The sequence below is a fragment of the Spea bombifrons genome, chromosome 2 (assembly GCF_027358695.1).
Source record: "Spea bombifrons isolate aSpeBom1 chromosome 2, aSpeBom1.2.pri, whole genome shotgun sequence".
NCBI lineage: Eukaryota > Metazoa > Chordata > Amphibia > Anura > Pelobatidae > Spea > Spea bombifrons.
In genome coordinates this window covers 113,129,896-113,156,235 of record NC_071088.1, presented here as the reverse complement: position 1 = coordinate 113,156,235, position 26,340 = coordinate 113,129,896, and the positions used below count along the sequence as shown (strand labels likewise).

At 37.1% G+C, this 26,340-nt stretch overlaps 1 protein-coding gene across 1 annotated transcript in view; it reads left to right on the top strand.

The window, feature by feature from the left end:
* Positions 1–26,340, top strand: part of STAT6 (signal transducer and activator of transcription 6) — a 56,508-nt gene that overhangs the window by 20,939 nt on the left and 9,229 nt on the right. The window contains exons 2-12 of the mRNA XM_053456037.1: positions 3,201–3,342; positions 7,671–7,812; positions 9,969–10,052; positions 11,954–12,130; positions 13,001–13,149; positions 18,471–18,599; positions 18,824–19,012; positions 19,994–20,081; positions 20,865–20,987; positions 22,789–22,881; positions 24,924–25,130. Coding sequence (XP_053312012.1) covers positions 3,218–3,342; positions 7,671–7,812; positions 9,969–10,052; positions 11,954–12,130; positions 13,001–13,149; positions 18,471–18,599; positions 18,824–19,012; positions 19,994–20,081; positions 20,865–20,987; positions 22,789–22,881; positions 24,924–25,130 — 1,506 coding nt within the window. The 5' untranslated portion in view covers positions 3,201–3,217. The remainder of the gene's footprint in view (positions 1–3,200; positions 3,343–7,670; positions 7,813–9,968; positions 10,053–11,953; positions 12,131–13,000; positions 13,150–18,470; positions 18,600–18,823; positions 19,013–19,993; positions 20,082–20,864; positions 20,988–22,788; positions 22,882–24,923; positions 25,131–26,340) is intronic.

Here is a 26,340-nt window from a genome sequence, read left to right as displayed (position 1 = left end):
CATATATCTCAGCAGATCTGATGGCCTGCACCTTTTAAGGACATCACAATGTTTATTTAGGCTTGCACCACTTGTGCTCATTTTAAAACGTCATGCAGTACCACAAGGGCTCCTTCATCCTCTTCTTGTGCTTAATCATCTCAGGCCTTATTGTTGTTCTCCCACCCTCTTCCAAGGAGGCTGTGATCCTTCTTTCAGCTGCCTACCACCCTCAGTCCAATAGCCAGACTGAGTCAACCAATCAAGCCGAGTAACAATATTTACATATTTGAGTAAATTAACAACATGGCAATTGGTCCCCAAATTCTTATAGCTCATAGCTCCATTTGGTGCAGCACATTCTCTATCACCCTAGGGTTTCTGAAACCACATACTGATTTGTGCTACTTCTACGAAAATATCCGATGACCTGGATCTTCTATTCTTATGGTGCATCCGAGTTCTCCTCATGAAAGTAACATGAAGAAACAAGCTGTGCCAAGGAAAGCTATATTACAGTACTGGATATACTCCACTTGACCCAATGTTACAGAATTTAAAATAAGCATTTCATCATAGAATAGACTGTCTAGATGCAACCTTTTACAAAGTGATACAGACATTTTTTTTGTTGTTGGTCTGAATACATACTGAAAACTCATAAATAACTGCAAACCCACATTTGCAATGCACATTGAAATGATATTATGTCTGAATTTCTCATTATTATCTGCATTATCTTGCATTAAGATCTATATTCTCACTGGCATGTTGACAAGTTATGGACAGTAATGCATGGGTGGCATGTTATTTATGAAGTATAACTGTGGTTAGTTATTGATATTAGTTATGCAGGCAATTCTGCCATGCTTTCATAAATAGTGGAAATGCACTCAGTCTTCAATCATATAAAATGAGAAGCTGAAGGAAGAACAGCATTTGAAGTTTCAAACTTTTCGTCATCTATTGTTGAAGGTAGACTTATCAGCATCTGTACGCTTAATGCAATTTTTTTGGGGGGAAACAAAATTACTTGAGCATAATATACAGCACTGTGTGTGGTAATGTAGGTTACCTTTGACAAAACCCTGGTTTTATCCTATTGTATTCCAATAAACGTATTTTATCTAAAGGAAACCATCAGTCGTATCATATATTGGATGACTTACTCTGCTCAGAGACCACCCTGATCAGATTTTTGTGTAATTTCTAATATAATATGATCCTCCTTAGACTTTATTAGTTCGAGTTTCCAACTGGGTGATTAAAACTGAGCTACTGTATTGCTTACCACATGCAATATGGTAAGGAGAGTTTGCTAGGGTGGGCTAACATAGAAGAGCTAGAACACTTAAGAATGGTTAATATAAACCTTTACATTATGCAAAAACTAGAACCGTTTGTGCTGTTTGAAAACAGCACAATAGTTTTGAAAACATTTTAACTTTATAATAGTAATAACATGGTGAGAGTTTCCCTTTAATTTTAAAAGTGTCTATGTGCCTTGTCAAGATTTTCTCCTAAAATGGACCATGTTTTACTGTGTTTAATGAAATATTCAATAAAAAACATTTCACATTACCATTTGGGCTTATTATAAACCATTGTATATGTTGGTTCATTCCCCTTTTAATCATGAAAGGTAAATATTATATATTTCACTTCTGGGAGATGATTTGGAATACAAACATGAGTGTCCCTAGAGAATGTTTGGCAAAATCAAGAAAATGCTGTTTATATTTTACTTTATTAAAGGGGAACCAAGTTGTCTCAGCTGTCTATAGTTTGCGGTTTTTGTTTAGCAATCAGTGTGTTTGCTATCGGGATATTTAGTTAAAACTTTAAAGGGAAGCCTACCATATTTTATTATTAGCATAAGAATAAAAAACGGTTCTATTTTTTTTGTATAATTTTTTTCTGGCAAATCTATTATCGTAACCAAATCTACTAGACAAACACATTGACTCCTTATCATGCTGTATGTATGCTAAGATGACTCAGAATTAATCACTCTGACTAAGGAAAGTCTATGGAAGAAGGCAATTAGCATTATCATAAAGAATGAGATCGGTGTGGTGTTTGAGCAGGGGAAAATCACACAAAATAGCATGACTGACAACAATGGCAGCTTCCAGGAAGGGTGACCACATCAGCCATGTTTTCCAGGACACACATAATTTTTACATATTGCTGACCAGCTCAGATATGGGGGATGTATAACCGGTTATTAGTATAACCGACTAATTGGTTTCCTTCTATGAGTCAATACATCACACATACAGCAGAGCAGCAGTTTACCTGGGCTGGCCAGCAATACCTAAAATTATATGCGTCATGGAAAACATGGCCAATGTGGTTGCCCTACTTCCAAGTCTGCAGATAAAGATATTTTATTGGAACAAAGGGAGCTGAAACCAGGTTTTTGTCAATATCATAATACATTACTATCACTATATTTAATGCTCAAGGTGAAATAAATATTTCAATGGGACTTCCCCTTTAACCTCCATGGAAGCTAAGATCTATATCTTACAGTGGCAAGGCCAGCGATATCACTGTTATATAATCACTGTAAACACAGGGTTTATTTTGTCTATATACCTTAACTATAAAATCTTGGACTTGGGAAGAGGTGAATGATCCTCTTTAATTTCATTATGATACAAACTACAATGTGCAGTTCTATGGTACATACATTATATACACGCTTATTACAACTATGTAGAGGATAAACTGGGAGACACAGAAGTACAATTTTTAAATGTTTCTGCAATTTGGCCAAGGTTGACCTAAGTACCTGTTTGAGAAGGTACTTGAGAAGGTGTCACTGAAGGCAGCGGGGCTGGGAGGGATGACTGAAGATGAGGCAATCTACTATACACAAACAGCCACCTCACGACATTCAGAAAATGTGCAGACCGCCTTTGATTTCCATGAGGGTCTCACTAACTGGCCCATAATCCCCACTGCTAGCAAAAGTGGTAACTTGGGACAGTGCCCAAAAACTGCTAAGGGGTAAGCAAATTAATAATAAATAATTCCTCACAACCACACAGCTCCTTTTAAAGTTACATGATCCACATAGCAAATGGATGACATGCCAATGAAAAATTAATTAACATTAGGGGGTGATATCTACATTTTCTTACTACAATGAGAAAACACACAGGTTTTCAAAACTTCAGAACAAATAACATACTTTGTATTTAATCTTCATATAGGGGACACTCCTGGCAAAATGGCAAAGGTCTCTTTATGGAGTTATGTGTCCAAGATGCCATCCAAGCAGTTTGAAAGGTTGTATCAGGATTTTCCACAAAAGATACGTGGTCTGCTGGCTGACTGGTTGGAGAACCAACCCTGGTAAGTGAAATAATTATTTTTATATTTATGATCTGGCCAGAAACTCCTAACATTTCTCAGAATTTAGGATTATGTATTGTATACATGTAATCTCGTCAGTACATTATAGTTTGATGTATTCCTGTATGGCTACAGGTGTCAGTTCTGTGACTTCACAGAAAGTAGGCTGATAACCACCTTCTGTTACTTGATGGAAAAAATAGTACAATGGCTGGACAGTCATGCTTTTTGTTTTAAAACTGTAGCCTGTAATGATCAAAGATTATGTGTGTATGTATTTCCCTTCATCCCGAAAAGCCTTAAGGGGACTTTATCGAAAGTACAATTGATGAAAATGGATAATTATACATAAATTAACATAATACTCCCACATCATCGAATGGTTGCCCTGATTAGCTGCTTAATCTGCAAAGATGGGCCATTAGACTGGTTAATCATCCCAGTATGGAGTTATCCTTCTGGGCCACAGTTGGTGCTTTCATTTTATCCTTATACTAGGGAAATGACAGTGATCACAGCATTTCAGTGTCAACATGATTAGGAAGAATACATGGCCTGATACTGTTACCTAGTAATACAAACATGTATGGGTATAGCAGGCAAACAAGGGCTGGCAAACAAAATAACCCACAGTGAACACACAGTGAACAGAGTTATACAATAAAACATGTAAACCCCATAAAGTGCATACAAATCTGTGAAAAGAAAAAGAGTCCCAAGCTGGCTTCTAGTGCAGAATATCACAGTAATATCCAAAAACTGAAGAGTGAAAAAGTAAGTATTAAATTTACATCTTGCGCTCCTATCACTTAGGAGCAAGGCTGAATAGCCCAGGGGAGGTACTACTGCCACAGATAGATTCACTACACCGGAAAAAAAAAACCAACAAGCCTGAATATCTTTAATCTCCCACGACCCTCCAGTAAATTGTTAAGTGTACTGGCTGAAATACTGTGCACATTGGAAACATCAGGGTATTTGTGTCACTTTACAAAGTAAGCCTGGGAAAGTCCAAAAAAGAGCTCAGTGCATATCGTCCATACAAATACTGTATGCTTGTTGGCTACTAATGATCCCAAGTCCTCATTCTCTTTTATAGCCCTTTATAACATTTCAGTGTTTGTGTATAATATGTTTTATAATAGGAACTGCTACATTATATTCAGATATAAAATATGTCCCAAAAATCCTTTCCTATGTAATCCTTGGAATCCATTGGAATCTCTCCTTTCCTAGGTTTGTAGAAAATTTAAAAAAGTGTAGTATAAAAACCACGTGTATGCATAAAATTAGATTAGATCACTGGATATTGATCGGTGAGACTGATCAATGATCAGTGACCTAAAGGCTCACTAAAATCAGTGATTATATTTTTAAAACAAAAATTAAAAATGCCCGTCTGCAATAAATAATTTAGGAAGCTATCAACAATCACCTCCTGAGCTCACCAATGTTGCTGAAATGTCTAGGGTGTCTAGTTTTCAAAAATGATGGGGGTGAATTGAATTGGATGGCTTCAAAGATGCCCCAAAATAGGCTATGGGCGCAGGATGAACAGATTTGAAAAAAATAGTTTTAAAATAGCAATATGTTACTTGTACTTATTGCCCTATAATTTGCTCTGGTATTTCTAAACTCAGGACAAATATAAGAATCTATTAAGCAGGTTTTTCATTAGCTTTTGTAGATGACTAAAAGATTTTTCAAATAAAAGTCAGAAAAAGTGTTTTTATAGGAAATTAGATGGTATGATCTAAAAAAACCCCTTCTTGTCCCAAAAAATCCCCGATATAAAATTTGTGTAGGTACAGTAAATAAGAAACATGAAATTTACAGCTCTTAAAACAGCTATTGTTACAAAGGGTACATAAATTTTAAAAAATAGCTCTGTCTTTAAGGGTTTAATCTAATTACCCTTGTTTATTGTTTCTCCTTTCAAAAGATATCTTATATGTCTAAAAAAGTTATATCACTCTTTCTATTAAACTAGCAATGTTCTCCTCTGTGTTTGCTTCCGTGCTTTAATAATGCATTTTGCCTCCCCAAGCTTACTGTATCTCTATATTTGCCCTCATCTTACTCATTTTTGAGCCTGCTTATAGTTCTTAGATGTTACTTTCTTCTCCTTCTAACTTCTTTCCACATCTGCAGAGTTCTGCATCTGCATCTGTGCTGAGTCGGCGAGCATACTTGGGAACACTCGGGGCGAAGCACCCGAATCCTCTGGGTCACAAGAGCAGGGTCTTTAAACTGTAGGAGTTTCCCACGATGTCAGCAGAACTGGCATACCGCAAGTGAAGATGATTCACTGAATATGACGATTACATGATTTGTATACGCACATAACACTCCACTCACTAACTGGCAATATACAATACCTAACACCAGGCTAACTCCAAAAAGTTTAAATATTTTCTAATCTAATCAAGAATTCTAATCGAGGAATTGCATTTGTTTTCAAGCAGAATCACACAAAGATATTCTCACCTGTGGTAGAGAAGAGAGACATTTCACTAAAAACTGGATACATAAATAGCTCTGCAGAAGGTCTCCAAAGATTTCCAAAATATCTGCAAATGCAGCACTTGGACAAATGCTGCACTGCTAATCACAAACTCTGAGTTGTAGCATACTTATTGCATATGATAGCTGAGTGGTCCTTAAATATCCATGGTGCCCCTTTGCCATTTTCTGTACCAAAGATTTGGTCACAGAATATATTGCCTACCAAAATAAGCTCCAGTGCTGGGTCGGCAAAGTTGTGTGGTCTATTAAGAACCACTGTGTGAATATGGAGAAAATTTTAAAGGTTTTCAGTTTCTGTTCAAAACAGGAAAGATGGGTCTGTGCATATAAGTTTTTCTGACATAGCTACAAACCTGAATATCACTACCAGCTAACGAGCAATTTTATGACACTTAAGCCAACATATGCATTTTAATGACTTAGACTTATGCATTCAGATTTGTACCTTCCCCGTGTACACGCTTCTCATTCGCTCCATTCTTGTTCTCTGAATAATGCAGACGAATCCGCGGGTAAGAGAAGTGTAGAAATGCTTCTGTGTCTCTGCAGATCTGTCTGCATTTTTCTGGCCTGGTGTAGTATGTCTGCAACAGAGCTGGGAGAAGAAGGAGAAAACCAAGAAGCAGAGGTCAGGAAACAAAATGTATTGTCCGAAAACAAATGGCACTTTTAGAAACAAGTAGAACAGATGTTTCAGTGATTTAGGAGACAAAGGTTGGCGTCTTCATATATAAAACATAACTTTTATTGCAGCACGGTGGTCAGATTAGCACCCTAATGCGTTTCATCCTAAGAATATAGGTCCTTTTTTCGTTGCCAACACAAGGTTAGTTAGATTTTATATATAAAGACGCCTGTCTTGGTCTCCTATATCATCAACAAAGCCTGTTCTGGTTGTTTCTTATTACTGTTTCTGTGTTTTCGGACAAGTGAGGAGACTTGTGCCTGGTAGCCAGCGGATCTGTTTATCCTGTTATTCTGTGTGTCCAGATAATTTTTGGTGCATTTGCACAAGTCTGCTCAATACCCACTGCCCACCAGCTCCAACGCTGACCCTAATGAAACCCTGGGCGCATATGCAGAAAGTGCTACCATTGACGTTAATGTGAGTGCTTTCCTGATTCTTTCAAGCAGCCAACAGTGCCATGAAAACTAGACCAGGAGAGGGGCGATAGGGGCGCTTCTCATTTAAGTAAGTTTTTCTTTGCAGGTTGTAGACTGCATGTTTACTTTGCAGTATTACAGTATTAGCGCCTGTTCACAATCTATATCTTAGGGACAGTAGAGTAACTAAAGTACAGGCAGGTTGATTTGGGGGCAGAGGTGGCACATACTGGCTGTTTCAGGGGCAGTCTTGGCCCAGGCAGGCTGTTTCAGGGGCAGACTTGGCCCAGACAGGCTGTTTCGGGGCAGTGGTGGCATATGCAGACTGTTTTAGGGGCAGGGGTGGCACAGGCAGGCTGCTAAAGGGGCAGGGGTGGCACAGTTAGGCTGCTAAAGGGGCAGCGGTAGCACAGGCAGGCTGTTTTAGGGGCAGAGGCCTACCACATCAATGTCTGGCTTAGTATATAGTAACAGGGGTTATGCTGCAGTACCGTCAATGTCTGGCTCAGCGTATAGTGGTGGGAATTACCCTGTACCATATCTGTTCAGTAAATGTTATTTATTTAAATTAATAATTTGTGTACGTGGGGGGGTGCCACATACAGGATCCACCCTTGGTGCCAAATACTCTAAGGTACACTTATGGATATTATCCTGTGTGATAATTTAGTTTGTTTTTATCGTTTTTCCTATTACAGGGAATTTATCAATGGGATGGATACATTCTCCACGGAAATGGCAAACTCATTAATACAGAAACTGGTGGAGGAACTTGAGAGGATCTCCACGATTTGCACAAATGATGCTTGCTTGGTTCTTCCATTAGCAGAAAAGCTCAAGGTAGTAAACTTGCTAGTGTTTGCATAATGTATTTTTTAATTCCAGAAAAAAAAAATCATTAATATATGGTACAAGCCAGGAGCTAGGATTATCTTTTGATTTTACGTATATGGCATCTTCAAGAGCCACATTTCAGGACAATACATTTTGATTCTGGAGTATGTATACCATTATACACACTTGAAAGGAATATTTAAATTTATATTGTTCTTCCAAATAGATTACTTGGTTATCCAAACAGATTGTTATGCAAATTTGTCAAAGTTACGCAAAACTATTGGTACAGCCCTATCCCCTAGCCGCATCTCTAATCACATCCCATTTTTCATATTAAGAGGATTCCATTCAGACTTTGGAGCTTTCTTGAGTAACACCACTAGGTTGTGAACTGAGCAGTACTGCATACTGACATCTTGTGTTGCATGTTTTATGCGTATATAAATTGACTCATAGACTCTTGCACCTAGGGGAGGCTGACACATTCTGGCCCAGGGGGCCAAATGTGCTTCTGGCCCCACCCATAACTAACCCAAGCACTAACACACACAGACTATCACACAGTCTAATTCACTCTCAAACCGAATTTAAATGCATATTAAATTACAGAATAAAAAAAAAATCAATGCACCTTAGGTAGAAGCTGCAGCTCCCCACCTCCTCAGTGATTTGCCAAGTCTTCCCATTGATTGACCCACCCTCGCGATGATCAGCTGAACACATCTTGCGATGATCAGCTGAACACATCTTGCGATGGTCAGCTGAACACATCTTGCGATGGTCAGCTGAGCACATTTTGCGATGGTCAGCTGAGCACATCTTGCGATGGTCAGCTGAGCACATCTTGCGATGGTCAGCTGAACACATCTCCTGCACTGAAAATAGCAGTGCAGAATCTCCCCAAGAGGCATCATGAAAATGAAGAGGGACCTGCAGCCAGGGCCGGCCTTAGGGATGTGCGACTGCCAGTGGCGATGGCTGGGGAGGCTGTCTTCTCTCTGTAGGTGCAAGCAAGCAGACCATGTTAACCCTCTCCAGAGGTGTACTGGACTGAACCCCACTGGAGGAGCAGGGTCAGTTGGTGAGATCGTGGATCTCTTTCTAAGGGGGCCAAAATCAAGGGAGCATAAAGTTTGTTCGTACAGAACTCTTTTATCACTGCTTCCTAGCAATGCATGCTGGCTATTGGTTGCTGAGGAAGAGGGGGGATCAAAGAAAAGGAGGAGAGATGCGAGAGAGAGGGGAGATGTAGGAGAAAAAGGGACAAAGAGAAAGAAGAAGGGAAATGAACAGAAAGGTAACGGTAAAAAATATGGTGAGGTAAAGAGAAAGAGGAGAAAGGTGAGGATAAAGAGAAAGGGGAGAGAGGAAGAGAGAGAGTGGAGCAATAGGAGAGATGATGAGGAAGGGAGAGATGAGAAGGGGAGAGATAAAGAGTTGGGTAACTCAATGAAGAGGAATAATCTTGCATGTTCTTTGAACAGCAAGTTAAGACATTGTTCTCATGGGATAGAAATTAGTTTCTGTTATGTCTCTATTATGAAATCTGTAAACAGAATTACATTAGTTTATTGGCAAAATATAATTTTAGGGGAAATGACAGATATTTAAGTATAAGAATCTATGCAGGTAGGCATAGCATTCTCAATTTCAGCTATGACAACTGCTGAAAAAGTATACATAGGGTTAACATTAACCTTGCTGCTACATTTTATTTTCATTCCATCTAGCCTGCAGTTAAAAGCTATCATTTATTCATTGTATAAATATGCAAATCTCACTAGCAAATATTGCATCATCATTGTGTACTTGTGTGTACTTTGGCCTACAACTGAACACAAGCAAAACCGACCTATATCACTTTAATAGATTTCAATAGTGGAAAGCAACATCTTGTAACTTGACATTAATGTAATTAGTACATAAAGCTGATTAGAAGAGGGAGATTTGGCCAGTGGCAAAAGTCCTCACCTGGGTTGGCACAAGCTATAGGCACTATGTTAAATCAATGTAGATATGCAAAAAGCTGTGACAAAGCCATTTCCATATAATAATTGCTTATACTCTGACCTATCCCGAGTTGATCTGTGCCATTTAGAGATTGTGTTTCTTGCTTTCGTTTTGTTGACAATGTCTCTCTGGCTTATTTTTTTACGTAGTCTATAACCCCACAAATGACAATGCAAATAGTGGAACTGTTCAAAACTATATTGGAAGGTGAAAGGACGGAGGTCTTAAAGCAGGTAAGGAACCTAATAGATGAAGATGAGATATGTCTGCTTATTATATTTTGGCACTGCCAGTGGCATACTCTTGCTTTGTCCTAGATCAACAGGTTCAGGGTGTCGGTACTCGATGGGTTGTTTTACTAGGGACCAATCACCCTGTTAGACCTGTGCACCACAGCTCTTAATGGCCATATAGGTAGGACAGATATGTCTCGTAAAACCGGCTCATTTACACTGCGGAGGTCTGCAAAGGCTTTTATATTATGTTTGGAGTGTATATTAAGCCGGAGCACCAAGATATTGTCTTATCCGAGTTCTATGCACAAAAATGTTCAGCAGAGGAGACGGTACGGTAATCCAATTGTTGGCTGGAGACAATATCTTGGGTCAGGTCTACGGCAGTAAGTCTCATAACTGGATCAAAGCTGATACCATACTGACATCTTTTGAGAAGTGTGCCCAACCACATTATGTTATCAGTTGCACTTAACACTGTTTCTTATTCCCTCTGCCTGCCGCTGTCTAAGAACCCGCCAAGATATGACATCATATCATTCTGGCTCGCTCTGCAGCAGTGTGAGACAGCATACACAATTAAACATACTATAGGATTTAAGAAGGTTGGCCACACATAAAATGAAGCTGCAATTTTAAATCTTTTTGTTTGATGTTTAAGTATGTTAATATACACAAATATCTATGAAAATGTTTTAATACTACTATCACAGGTTGCAGTTCCGTCATGTGTTGTGCCAAATTTATAGTACAGGAAGGGTGACATTTAAAAAAAAATATTGCAAGTGTATACCTGTCCTCAGTATGATATATATATATATATATATATATATATATATATTATATATATGTTTGTCTATGTAAAATATGAACTACTTTCATGGTTGTGACACCTGAATTTAGCTTTTGTTAGGCTAAACTGGGCTAGTTTCCAAAGAGGAAAAATGTACAAGATAATCTGTGCATAGGATAGAGAAAGAAGATTAAGAAGATCGGCAATCACCAAAAATCAGGAAAATGCAGAAAAACCTTGCAGGATATGTCTAGTCATGTATACCGATTGCTTACCAGCTCTCTTCAGAGCATCTAAGAATGAGAGCAAAGCTGTGAAAATAATTTAAACAAGACTACAAGAAACAAAGTTACTTAGCAAAAATGGTGTCTGTAAGAGGGTTATGTAACGGATGGTAAGAAGGAAATACGATCACAAATAAAATGACATTCAAAGAAGCCAGTGTTTGGCAAAAGGATTAAATGGTGTGAGAGAGCATGGGAGGGTGGGGTTGGTATAAATACTAATCCTGTTTTGTGGCATTTAATAGAGAAAGAGAAATGTTGGGAAAAGCAGACAGGTATTAAAGGGAGTGTATATTATTGAAAAGTTAAACATGAGTGCTTTTATTTTACAGACAGACAATACCATCAAGATTCAATAAACATGCCATGCTTGTAACGTTCAAAACAGAGATAAAATATCACCTCTGCACTATTGTACCGTCGCCTTTTACCTATGATTCCTAGGTAGCAACACTAGTAGTACAATCTAGAAACCAAACTATATTAGCCATTTCATATTTGCCAACCATAGATTCTATGATCTTCTTTAAGCCTCCCTTATATGAAACCGTGTAGATTTTAAGAGACTCGCATTACGGATCCACGCCTCCCTTTGAGGGCCGTAGGTAGACCCTCTGATCTAAACCAGTGCAAGCCTCTGTATGTTGGTGTATGCATGAAATATCTAAAGCACATACATATAACACATTTTTGAATCAGTGAATATCCCATGATAATCAACCAAAACATGTAAACAAATATCTAGTAACAATGTTTAAAAGTTATTCTAAACAGAGTTTAGCAAAGCTTATAATTCTCTGGTATTACAATATTTTTGTTTCAAGTTTCCACGATTAAGGATGACCTTCTGCCAGAAACAAGAGGAAATGCAGTTCAATTTCCGCATTATGATGTTGCAGCATAAAATAAAGAAGGCCACGATTGTTCAGCAGCAACTTAAGCTCACAAAAGAAAATATGAGCTTCCTCAAACAGATGCATGATTTGCCAAAACTACAAATGGTAGGCCTGCTTTTTATTACTACCTTACATTGAAAAACACCATATATCTTATATTTTATTTGAAGGAAAGACGCCATAAGTGTCCAAGGCTTGCATAATCCGACACTTATGTTGTACTTGAATAACTGTGCCAATTGTAGGGTGCCACAATGCTAAAGACATCGACATTTACTTTTTATTTAGCTGACTGACTCTTCTAGTGGTAAATGGAATAACATTCCGTTGGGTCCTGCTAGAGATAAGACTAACCCACTGGCAATGTAATTACTAGGGTTTCCATTTTTTACAGTCAGGAAGCCTTTAGTAGTAAGCATTTATGATTGCTGTATAGGTGTTATCGTAGTCATCTGAGCCCCGTGCTGGTAGCCTTCAGCCCAGCATGAACACACAGTAGACAAACATATATGGAGCTGAAAAACACATCAACTCTGGCCTAGAAAACCCAGTTTGGTCCCTTTTGTTATATCAGTGTTCTTTACTAATAATACAGGGTTGTAGAAGATGGGTCTGAGTCACCATGGGGTATTGAGAACAAGAATACCCCGGACTCAACTTAATTGGCTTACCAAAGATTGTTATAACCATACAAAGCACGTATTCCAAAACCATGCAAATGTGTGCATGACCACTACATATGGAAGCAGGAAACCACATCTCTAAAACCTTAACCTCTGTAAAGCAAGCCTGTGGTTGAGAGTGACATGTGGTATCTCAAAGCTGTTTCTAATGCATTCTAATTATATATTTGGTTTAGTAGCTCCCAGCCTTCCACCTAAGCTTTTGAATATGGCTGTTCATATTAAAATGTTGGACACTGTTCTTGATATTTGTTTCAGTTGTGTTGTATTTCATATCATTTTTCCATTTCAGCAATGGATTATGTTGGTTAAGGATGCATTTGATGTGCTTTTGAGTGCACAGAAACAAGCAATTAAGAAACTAAACACCTGGAAGAGACAACAGCAGCTGGCTGGAAATGGAGCTCCTTTTGATGAAAATTTGCTTCCTCTACAAGAAAGGTGGGGAAAGCATGTATTTGGTTACTGTTGATTTTTTTCAGGTTATTGCCACGAATGGCCTATCAATTGGGGCCCGGAACTGCTAGGTTCATACAAGAACCTGACAAGTCTGGTAGTTACAATTAACTCTCAGGTATGAAATACTCCACAAAAGAGAGTCTATTTATATGATATGCTGAAAAGGGATAACATACACGTCTGTTTTGTCCAAGAAGAGGGGCTATAATAATCTCCAAAGCATAAAGTGAGGTGGGATGTATGTATATGTGTTTGTATATATATATATATATATATATATATATATATATATAGATATAGATATAGATATATATATATATATAGATATATAGATATATATATATGCGTAAGCATGGATGTGTACTTCTGTGTGTGATCAGGAATGTGAACGTGTGTGTGAGCATTGATGTGAACTTGTATGTGCGTGAGCATGGATGTGTGCCTTTGTGTGTGTGAGCATGGATGAAGTGTGTGTTAGTGAGTATGAGTAAGTGTGTGTAATTTGTGTGTTTACTTATGTTGTATGTTGGAAGAGGGGGCAAGGGGCAAAAAAGGCACAGACCAGTTGTGTGGGAGCAATGATGGCTCAGACTAGCTGTTGAAGTTGGGTGCCCGGGGGAATTTTCGCACCTTGGCCCCGTGGATTTAAGTTACACTCCTGTACACAGGCGCTTCAATGGTTAATATTATAGTGCTGCAACTTCCTGTTAACCCCTCTCAAGTGCTCACAATGGGAAACAGTGGTTTTATTACACTAACATACCCTTGTGTAGTAATATCATTTTGAAGAAATACTTATATTTAAAGGTGTAAGTAATCAACCTTGTTATTGGGGTTTTATTAATCCAAATACACCATATTCATACCACATCTAACAAAAAAAATTAATGGGTGTTGTCCATTTGTATCCATCTGAAACTTAGTTACCAATATATAATTAAAACCTGTACAAGCACTAATACAAGCTGCCTTGTCTGTGGCCAATGCTGGCTGCTTGTAGTAGTACTTAAAGAAGTTCGGGGAGCTGGGAAGGACATTTAATTAGTATGCGGTGTTATAATATGATATCCTGCTTTTATGTTATACACAATGGTGTATAATGGGATAGGTAACAATAATTGTTTTTCGTCTGGAATGCTTCATCACCTTATCTGTGCAATACCTAAAGCAGGAAAGCACAGTAATTATGTGACAAATTACAGACCTTTTCTCTTATCGATTTGGATATTAAACTATTCTCAGATTCTTGCTGAGAGATTAAAATTATCACGGTCAGAATGGATTCACCCTGATCAAACTGGCTTAATTCTGGGCAGGTGGGGAGAAGATAATAGTCATAAGGTATTCAACTTGATCTCTGAGATACAACAAACAACTAGCCTTGCAGTCCTCCAGGATCTTGATGTCGAAAGTGCTTTTGACAGTGTAAATTGGGATTTTTTTTGTCAGGCCTTTGGCCTACCAGGATTTTTTAAGAATCGCTCAATGGCTCTTTATGCTACAACTCAAGCAAAGGTAACTAGCCTTTATTTCAACTCAGGATATTTCTTCTTAAATTAATAGCTGCACAAGACAAGGCTACCCCTTGGAGCCGTTGTTGTATGCCCTAACAATTGAACCACGGGCAGCATTGATAAGGCACTCATGTAAGGGGCATTAGGATTAAGGCACTGATATATAAAATATTATTATATTCAGATGATATTCTGCTTACATTGACCTTACCATTGTTGTTGATTCCCACCATGCTCGATATTGTCGCCAAATTTAGTATTTACTCAAAGGCTGAACTTGCCTAAGACACAGGTAATATCTCCCTTTCTCTTGGTTGCCTAATTACAATTTCTTGAGACAAAATATCATATTAATTGGGCGAATAGATAGATTACCTGGGCATCAAATTAACGTTTGATTTACATCATGCCCAAATTAATTAATATTAATATTGATTAATGAACTGAGCAGCCAGTTAGATAAGCGGAGGAGACTTATTGTTCCGAAGATTCCAGATACCTTTTCTTAACCATCCAATTATGAGTATCGGAGAATGTTCTCAATAATCTGAGTAAGTTACTGGTGACTTTTGTTTGGCAAGCTAAAAGACCTAGAATAACCAAAAATTCCCTTAAAGGGGATCTGAAGCAAGCTGGATTGGGATACCTAGAAGCTTACCTTCTAATTTTCTAGAATATTTTTTGGGTGTATATACTTGGGATGATATATATTTGAGAGGTCTCAAGTTAAAAACCTAAATCCCTTTTGTTTATTCTGGGTCAGACCATTATAAAGTCTTTAAATAGCCAGCACATCCTCCATAGTATAAATAGGCCAGATAGGAAGAGCAAAGATCTCCCAACTAACTAGGCCATTGTGCAACGGGAAACTGTGGGGCTTGATGATCCAAGAGGGTGATCTGAGTCCATATTTTGTACCAGGGAGACTGCCTGTCGTACAGCTTCACATTCTATTTTGGAAGAATTTATTGAGCATTACCATAAATCAAGAATTATTTCTAGATTAGATTATTTCTAGCTCATATACAGGAGCTGTACAACTTCATTGACTTCCTCAATGGGGAAATTGGAAAATGATCTGGGTAAATCCTTTCCACTGACATTTGATTTGTAAATCCTTTCCACTGACATTCTTCAAATTACTACATCGCTCCTACTTGCTTCCCTTTCACATTAACACATTTTACCACATAACTTATAGTGAATATGGGCTATGCAACAACACACAGGGAACTTTGATCCATATATGGCGGGACTGCAAAAAAGCTGATACACTGTACATAAAACAGGAAATGACAACTTGGTTTGCCAAATGGTTTGCCAAACTGTAATGCCATGCTCTCTTTCTAGGGATATCTTCAGGCACCAAAAAAAGTTGATTATTTTCTAAATTGCCAAGCAGGTATATACTGGAGGGGGCAACAATAACACAGGCTACTTGGAAACCCAATGACCAGCCTGTAAGAAATTGTGACCCTCTTACAAGGTTAGGGAATGTGTGATGAATAAAGCACAAAGACAAGTGTATAGAAAAAATGTATATTAATATTGAATTAGGTTACTGTTACAGGTTATAAGACATATAACATACACAAAGCATTTGATAATACAAAACAAAAGGGATACTTAAGCACTTAAGTGCTTTGAAGTCCTTCTCCATTAACCTTCATCCTTGAGTAGCCTTTCTCGATTTATAGCATTCTCCAGGACGTCATAGAAACAAGGTTTTCATAGCTCAAAATGGTGGAGCTTCCAGTAATATCATCTGCAAACTCCATTTTGTGGGGGATCTGGCCTCCTTTTTGGAGATTTGTACGAATCGACTAAATCGGTATACATCCTTTATAACCAGTAGTTTTATTTATTTTAAAATGTAGAAATTGCCCTTCAATTTATTTCAAGCCTATGCTTACGTTTTTACAATGAACATCCTCAATCTATGACCACACAACCAAATAATGCATTGTTCCTAGAAAAAGAATATAATAAAAATGACCAAAAAAGAAATAAGAAAACTATACTCCCAGATTACACGAAGGGACTTTCTCAAACCAGAGAAAACAAATAACTTCAGAAGCAAATTCAGATAGCAGACTCAATGTAGGCTTAAAACAAAAATAGTGCAATATGTATGTTTAAAATAGATATCAGTTTAATAAATTACTAGAAGACAATCTAAAGTAAGTAGTTTTTATAACATCAACACAATTAAGTCAATACACATATTAAAAAGAGAAGAAAATACATACAACGCTTTTAAAGTAAACAAAAAAAAAATTAAACACAATTATATTCACAATCCCTGTAGCTACAAACGGAACTTCCTTAAAATGAAAAATGAGCCGGATTCTTGTGAATGTAATCAACTTTCTTATTCAATGTAACCATTAGATAGCATACTTCTTCAATTTCAGATCCTCAAGGGAATACCAAAACCCCCGTTTCCTCATCTAAGGCGGAACTGCAGTTCAACAAGAATATAAAGAGGAAAAAAATTACGGAGAAAAGATATTCCCCCTTTGAATTGGACCAGATTTTAAAATGAGGTGGAGTCAATCCCGAGAGAACAGCTTTTACGAGAAAAACAGAATATTAGAAATAGAAATAATCCCCACATGTACATATTTTTCAAACATTGACAACCTGGGGTATGCAGACTAATTTGATGCAGTGTGCAGCGTATGCTCTAAGCACTGACAGGCTGACCCCCCACCCCTTCAACCTCTGCAGCAATGCTGGCAGCACTAATACTTCTATTTCCCAAAGACAACCTCTGGATATGACGCTGAGCACGTGCACTCAACTTCTTTGGTCGACCATGGCGAGGCCTGTTCTGAGTGAAACCTGTCATGTGAAACCGCTGTATGGTCTTGCCCACCTTGCTGCAGCTCAGTTTCAGGGTCTTGGTAATCTTCTTATAGCCTAGGCCATCTTTATGTAGAGCAACAATTCTTTTTTTCAGATCCTCAGAGAGTTCTTTGCCATGAGGCGCCATGTTGAACTTCCAGTGACCAGTATGAGAGAGTGTGAGAGCGATAACACCAAATTTAACACACCTGCTCCTCATTCACACCTCAGACCTTTTAACACTAATGAGTCACGTGACACTGGGGAGGGAAAATGGCTAATTGGGCCCAATTTGGACATTTCCACTTAGGGGTGTACTCACTTTTGTTGCCAAGGTTAAGAGATTAATGGCTGTGTGTTGAGTTATTTTTAAGGGAACAGGAAATTTACACTCACTACTTTACATTGTAGCAGAATGTCATTTCTTCAGTGTTGTCACATGAAAAGATATAATAAAATATTTCCAAAAATGTGAGGGGTGTACTCACTTTTGTGAGATACTGTATGTTAAACATACATATTGCACAATTTTTAAAAAAATATTTTTTCTGGGCACATTGAGTCCTAATTGCGTTGCTATGAACTTTTTTTCTGAAGAAATGTGTTTTATCTGGATTTGAGAGAGTCCCTGAGGTTTGCCAGATTCATATATTTTGTATTGTTTCATTGTTTGTTTATTGGTGGATTTTTAAACATATTCTCTTTCTAGGGACAATGCATTATTTGTGTGCTGATAGATTGCAGATGTTCATTGTAAAAACTGGTCATTGGGATTCCAGGTAGCCTGTGTTACTGTTGCCTCCTCTAGTATTTACTTTATTTGACAATTTAGAAAATAATTTGGCTAAAGTGCCCCCATCAGTCACTTAGATTCCAAATATAGTAGGTCCACTGATAATAGGATATTTTTGTTTATTAACGTCACGTCTTGTCTCTTTACAGGTTTGAAGTTCTTTACAGTATGTACCTTGAGTTCGACCAGATGGTCAAGGACTTTGGCTTGATAGGAGAGCAAGCACCTCCTGACCTTTTAGAACAAATAAATAGATCAATAGGTGATCTTGTTAAAAGGTAGTTTTTGTTTCCTTGATATTTTTAAATAAAAACTATTAATATACTGTTTTAATCTTTTTTCCATTGAAATTGTGCAGATAGTTGATACATATTAAGAAAACATTGTAACTAAGGGCAGTATCACTTGACTGTATCCTTGTTACATATGTATAGAATTGTGTATAAAAGATACTATTTTACAACCAAGTGTGTCGCACTAATATATACATTTCTGTCTTTAGCTCTTTGCTGGTTGACAAACAACCCCCTCAAGTATTGAAGACCCAGACAAAGTTTCAAGCCAGTGTGAACCTCTTGCTGGGATTCCGGATATTAAATGGCATTACCAAAATGCCTGTTGTGAAGGCATATATCATCACTGAAAAAAAAGCACAGGAACTATCCCAAATATCTCCAAGCGAGTCATTTAAGTAAGTAAAACTCAAATAGGCTAGAGTTCTCTCAGGCAGGTATCAGCAGATGCTCTCCTATTTCCCCCCTCCCTCGTTATCATTATATCATTTATTGATTTTTATAGCACCATCATAATCCGTACAATGGGTAGACAGGACATAACAAGTAGTATATAACATAGTAATTTGACTTACAGAAACAACAGGAGAGCCCTGTTCCAACAAGCTTACAATCTTCTTATTTACAGGCCTTAAATGTGCCTGTAAAATCCTGAAAATAGCCAGTCCAGCAGAATAAAAAGAAAACAAATCAGCATATTCACATTTTTAATATTGCATGTTTTTCAAAACACCACATGTATCCAGTTTCTACAATTAAAATTAGCTGTGCATGAAATAAGAAGAAAGGTATTTAACGCATCTCCTTTATGGCTAAATATTTATTATATATGTTCAAGCAGTCCTCTTCTTTTTGAGCAGATTGCTTTTCTTTATGTTCATATATCTTTTTTTCTTTTTAAATGCTTCCCTGCCAAATGTTGCCTAAACCAGGGGAAAGGTTGGTACATACAATTGTTGAAGATGTTAACATATGTATGCTTGAAGACTATAAAGATATAGATAAAGATATAGTTCTACTGTACATATGCATTTCTATACTTCCCGAATGTGCCTTTCTTACTTCATCTACTATTACTAATTTCAATTTCTCTCTCACCTTGTTTTCACATACATGTTCTTCTCTTGGGCAAGGTATGACCTGTGAACAAAATTAATCCTTCTAGAGGATATTCACAATTCAACCATTCCAGCATCTTACTGTGATAATTACTATAGCAACAAACTACAGTATACTTCACTAATAAAATTTAAAAATGTGTTCCCCCATAGGGGTAAGGCAAGTTCATTGTGTTCCAATATGAGAAAGTTGTCTTCCGAAATAAAGGACCTAGTTTGTGTGTTTTATTTATCACCCTTCGGGTTTCTTTCTGCTTTCAGTGAAGGTTCAGGGGACATTGAGAACGGAAGATCTTCACTAGAACTCACACCGGCCACCAGGACTTGTGGAGCAGTTTTTAAAAACATGGTAAGAAGAATGACGACACCAATAGGCATAGACGCAGCTGGCCTTTTACCTTTTATATGTACTGTAGTATAAATGTAAGAGATGCTGGGTGTGGGTGGGTAGGAAGCATACGTTCTATGGACAGGACCAAATCAGGGGATAAGATCAAAAGAATGTTGTAAAGCTTCAATACTGGCAGCAAGACATCTTCAAAAATAAAGACAATGATAATTGTATATATATATATATATATATATATATATATATATATATATATATATACAACCAGCTGGTTCGGAAATAAGAAATCTGCAGCTTTTCCAAACTAATCAGAATCATTCTCTTCCCTAGATGTTTTGTGGTTAGTATTACTTTTGACTTGATAAAGCGAGGTTGACTCTTGAAAGCTTATCCACAAAATAGAATGTTAGTCCAATAACATGTAATGTGTTTCTTATCATATCAGTGACTGTGCAAAATTATCACCAGTCGTTTACCTCCTCTATAATATAACCACATGTAATTGAGCACCATCTTTATACAAATACTTCTTTTTCAAGACAGCTTTTTAGATCTAACACTGGATACTTTCATGGAACGTGCAGGGGTTCCCTGTTACACCTCTCAATACCGACTCGCTCCTTTGCGACTATATTCTTTCCCTGATGTAAAGCCTAAAGTTTTCTCTGTAGTCCTCTCTTACATTTCACGGTTCTGTTCAGCCATTCGCATTCTCCTCACTGTCTGGTCATTCACATCTGTCTCGGACCCACTTAACCTTATCCTATGTATCTTCATATTCAGTTACTGAAGAAGATAAAGCGATGTGAGAGGAAAGGGTCAGAGTCAGTTACAGAAGAAAAATGTGCTATCCTATTCATAGTTGAAATCAACTTGAATTCTTCTGAAATGCCATTCCACCTCCAGGTAAGAACTTGTTCTACATGCACTTTGTGTTTGACATCCATTTTGCATAACTATGTCTAGTATAAAGCATTACATTTGATTTGCCAGTATGGCTTTAAACACAACAGACAACATAAAATTAACTTTAAATAGGAACTGTCGGCAATTTGTATTATTATTACTAATAACATTTAAATGTATATATTCATAAATATTGTGCTGTTTTCTTCCAGTTTTTGCATAATGTCTTTAGGCAGTTTAAACTACAGCTTAGTCAGCTAGACAAACAACCCCGACTACTTATCATATTACCTGTAGTAAACAATTCAGCGCCTCACTCTTATTCAGTTGGACACTCTGAAAGTCTATGGAGAAACAAACATTATTAGCATTGTCATAAAGTGCTCAGTGTGGTGTTTGAACACGGGAAACCTACCAAAATATCATATAATATTTTATCAGTGCTCACCTACATTACTGTATACAGCATTGTGCTTTAGATTTTTGGATTTTTTCCCCATGAGACTTCCCGTTTAAATGTAAAAGAACCATAAAAGCATTGATATTGCTGTATTAGTGCCAGAGAAGAAAGAGCCATCGGAAATGTTAACAAATGGAGTTTACCTTTCTTTATTTTAATGTAAATACTTAAGCCCATTCTAGTTTAGTTATTTGTAATTTGATGTGATGCTTAAAAACAAGATTTTTTTAGTGGATCTTAAATGTATATGCATTTTTTACAGTCTAGATTACTTTCACCTTTGTTATCTCTGGGATATCAGTCAGAGCTGTGATCAGTTTATTTTGATGTTATCATTTTTTGTTCATCGACCAGAGATTTTAGGGTTCTCTCAATCTACATTATAACTTTCATAATGCCAATTCACAAATTGCATACCCAGAACAAAGCAACTCTGAGAATCCTACAATACTCAAAATACATAAATATATCAAGCAAGTTCCAATCACAAGCACAGATATATATATATATAGGGGGTAGCAGAAGCATTATTAAACACTTAACTACAGACACCAGACAAGCCAGAAGGCTTGTTTTTCCCTCAGAAATCTCATGGTACTGCCACAACCACAAAGGATTCTGGGTAGGCATAAGCAAACAATTATCACCTTTTATATATATATATATATATATATATATATATATATATATATATATATATATAGTTTATATTGTGTAATTAGTGTGGTGGGTGGTTAGTGGAGAATTTATTAGACAGGGTTATGGTTAGGCATGGGTTAATTAAAAAAATAAAAATAAATAAACAAACTTAAAATAAATGAATATCATATAGTGATATAGGTTGGTTTCCAAATCAGGGCAAATTACTAAATATATATTTTTTATATAAATCCCACCTTCTTAAAATTGTATTCATAAAAACAATGTCTTACATCTATTAAAGAGTTTTTTTTAAAAATTCCTACTTGCCCCGAAAAAAAATATATCATTTGTCTGGGTACTCTAAATGAGAAAGACAGTTGAAGAAAACAACAAAAAACATGAAAATTAATTTCCATCAAAAGAAGAGACCTTTTCTATGTAGGTCCAATAAAAACTAACAAGTTCAGCTAAAGATGCAATGTTCTCTTGGGCTTAACACGGCTATATCTATTTTTCTTATCATATATCCTCCAGTTACACTAATTACTATACATTGTACGCATTTTCCACTAACCATCCATATATTTTAATTTTTGATAAATGAATTTAGTTGTGTTAACTTTTGATGTTACTTGTTTTCTCTGTGCCCTGGAGATGTTATCATTGACCAGCCGTGACATTGTCTTCCCATTCATTTAGGCATTATCGTTGCCTATAGTGGTGATAGTCCATGGCAATCAAGATAACAATGCAAAGGCTACAATACTGTGGGACAATGCCTTTGCAGAAATGGTGAGTAAAATGAAGCACTATCAAGTTATGTTTGTTCATGAGAAGAAGAGTCCTTAAAGGGCATCCCATCATTTTGTTTTAACTACTAGTATTATACAGTATATTGTCTTGTTTTCAGTTTTTAAACATAATATGTTTTAGAAAACTACTGTTTGCCATGTGTATGCTTTCTGACTCTCTTATCTTTGTTCAGTCTATGAGTCCATATCATACTATCTTCTATTGTAATTGATAAGTCTTATTCATCCATATGGAGACACTGACTGAATGAAAGTGTATGGAAGAACAGACATATTTAGCATTTTAATAGTGAATCAGCTCAGTGTTACGCGTTATGAGCAGGAACGGTCATCCAAAATACCACCATTGCCTGTAATAACGACCCACAGGTCTGCAGATAAAAATAAAACTATTGCAACATAATGAAATAAAACTCAACTTTTACAGTTGAAAAAAAAATTCTGCTCAAAGCTAATTTTTTTTTAATTGTATTAAACATTTAAAACTAAATATACATCCAGTATATATATGGCCATGTTCTAAGGCAAAGCACCTTTTTCAGGGAACCTTAATCAAACTTCTGTTATACGCCGGGCTTTATTAATATTCACGGTGTGCTCTAGGTTTAATTCCAGATATTTTGCCAGGAAGAATACATTGAGAGTTCTCTCTTTTTCAAGTATGTCCTGGAAAGCATTTACAATTACAGTAAAATAGTACTAGCTGTATGGTTTATCTTACACACAGCCAAGCAAAACATTATTAAATACTTCCAATACCATCACAGCCCAGCCTTTCATTACCTGCCAAAAACATAAAAACAGATGTGGCCTGAATGTCTGAACATAATGTGATTAAGAAAATTGGAAAAACTTTCCATAAGTTCCATAAACACATGCTTGTGAGGTTTACGTTTATGTCTATCCTATGTCTTTTTAGAATATGTCGTCTAAATTTGTTGTTACTTCTAAATGCCACAGTACATTATAATTTGTATGACTATTCATCATAGTATGCTCAGTGGGTTAGATTCGATGGCAAAAAGAAATCTATTACAACCAGTTGAACTGCAATCTTTACATAGATCGTGAATAATATGTAAATAATACGATAAAGCTAAGCTATACTTGGCCAGATGAAGCAATCCTGATGTTTTACCTGGAGATTAATTCCCATGTGTGAAAGAAAGAACTACACATGTATAAACATGTTTGAATATATAAGTTTCTCCTAAAAGAAAATGTATTTTTTACTTAAGTAATTTAAGATGCACTCCTCATTGTGTCCCAACAAAGTTATCATATGTATTGTATGCAGCCATCTATTTGCTGGCGATGCAATCAACAGAAAGGTCCATATCTATACATTTGGTGCGGCTGTGAGATGCTTGTTTATACATAAATTACTGGCAGCAAAAATATAAAAAACTGCAAAAATAGTAGCTCATGAATGGAAATTCGAAATACTCTGTTCCCCGTGAGCATGAGAGTATGAGAGGATGAGAGAGTATGTGCGCGTGTCTGAAATCCCTTTCAGAGATGCTCTCGCTCCTTCCTTTGGTAAAAAAGATCTATAAACATGTACATTAACTGCTTACCACTATTGAAATTGCTATGCCTATGTCTTTTTCTACATGAAAAAATTTGAAATAAAAACTATTCAAAAAAGATATACATTTTTACACTTATCTTTATATACATTATAACCTAATGAAAATATGATATATATGTGCATTGTTGTGCCTTTTTCAGTTACATGAGCAATATTGAAGTGATTTTATGCCCATTGATTGCAGAAGACAGATCACAAATAGAGGTTGCATGGAAGGCAGTGGGCTGTTTTAAGCCTTTCCCTTATTTTCCTTTCCACCATAACCCAGCCGTTTCTTACACATCTTAACCATCTTATCTTTAAATACCCTATCCTACCTTACCTTATCTTCATGCTAAACCTTGCTTGACGTTTTTATTTCTGGATATTTGGGTATGGAATATTCTACATTCTTATTGTGTAAGAAATCATACTGTGTTTGTTACTCGCAGGAACGGCGCCCTTTCCATGTAGAAGAGCGAGTCCCCTGGTCTAAGATGTGCCATACGCTGAATCTGAAGTTTGTATCTGAAGTGGGGACAAAACAGGAGCTCCTTCCAAAGCACTTCTTGTTTCTTGCGCAGAAGATTTTCAATGAAAATAACTTAACTGAGGAGGATTTGAAAGATCGTACTGTATCCTGGACCCAGTTTAACAAGGTACCTGGATTCCCCATGATTCAAACTGAATGGACTTAATGAAACATGGAGATACAAAGCAAGCTTTGTAGACTAAAATTATTAAAATAGTTTATAAATAAAGTATAATAATATATATATATATATATATATATATATATATATATACATATATACATATATATGTATAAATAAAACATTATAAAGGTTTTGCAATGATAATTTATTAATTTCTCTTTTTTTACTTATTGTAAAATTATTATTTATGAAAAGTAACAGTTTTAGAAAGCTTCTTAATTAATTTTTAGGTGGAGAAATCCTATACAGTGTGCAGTGGCGTCGGCAGGGGGGGGCCAGAGGGGGCCATGGCCCCCCTACATCATGCTGTGCCCCCCGGTGTGCCCCCCCAACGTCGTCTTTCTTTTTTTTTTGAATAGATCCGGAGGATAGAGAGAAGCGCCGAGCGGTCGCTGAGGATAAGTTCTCAGCGACCGTTCGGCGCCTCTCACTCTTTTCCGCGACCGCGAGGCCTCTGCCTTGGTCGCAGTGCCGGCATTTCAAGCCGAGCGCCGGTATATGATGTCATATCCGGCGCTCAGCAATGAAGCCGCGCACACTGCGGCAGAACCAGGAAGACAGAGACCTCGCAATCCCGCCGCTGGACTTCGACAAGCCCAAGGTAAGTGAACTTCAAAGGGAGGGTAGAAAGTTAGGAGGGGGTTAGAGAGTGAAAAGAGGTAGATAGGAAGTGAGTAGAGGTAGATAGGGATAGATTGGGAGGGAGAGAGGGGGTAGATAGGATAGATTGGGAGGGAGAGGGGGTAGTTAGGATAGATTGGGAGGGAGAGGGGGTAGTTAGGATAGATTGGGAGGGAGAGGGGATAGATAGGATAGATTGGGAGGGAGAGGGGATAGATTGGGAGGGAGAGGGGGTAGATAGGATAGATTGGGAGGGAGAGGGGATAGATTGGGAGGGAGAGGGGATAGATAGGGAGGGAGATGGAGATATTAACATATATTGGCAGCAGGGGCTAATATTAATATTTATTGGCAGCAGGGTCTAGTATTTATATTCATATTGGCAGCAGGGTCTAGTATTTATATATATATATCGGCAGCAGGGGCTAATTTTATATATATTGGCTGCAGGGACTAATAATATATATTGGCAGTAGGGGCTAATATTTATATATACTGGTAGCAGGGTCAAATATTAATATATATCGGCAGC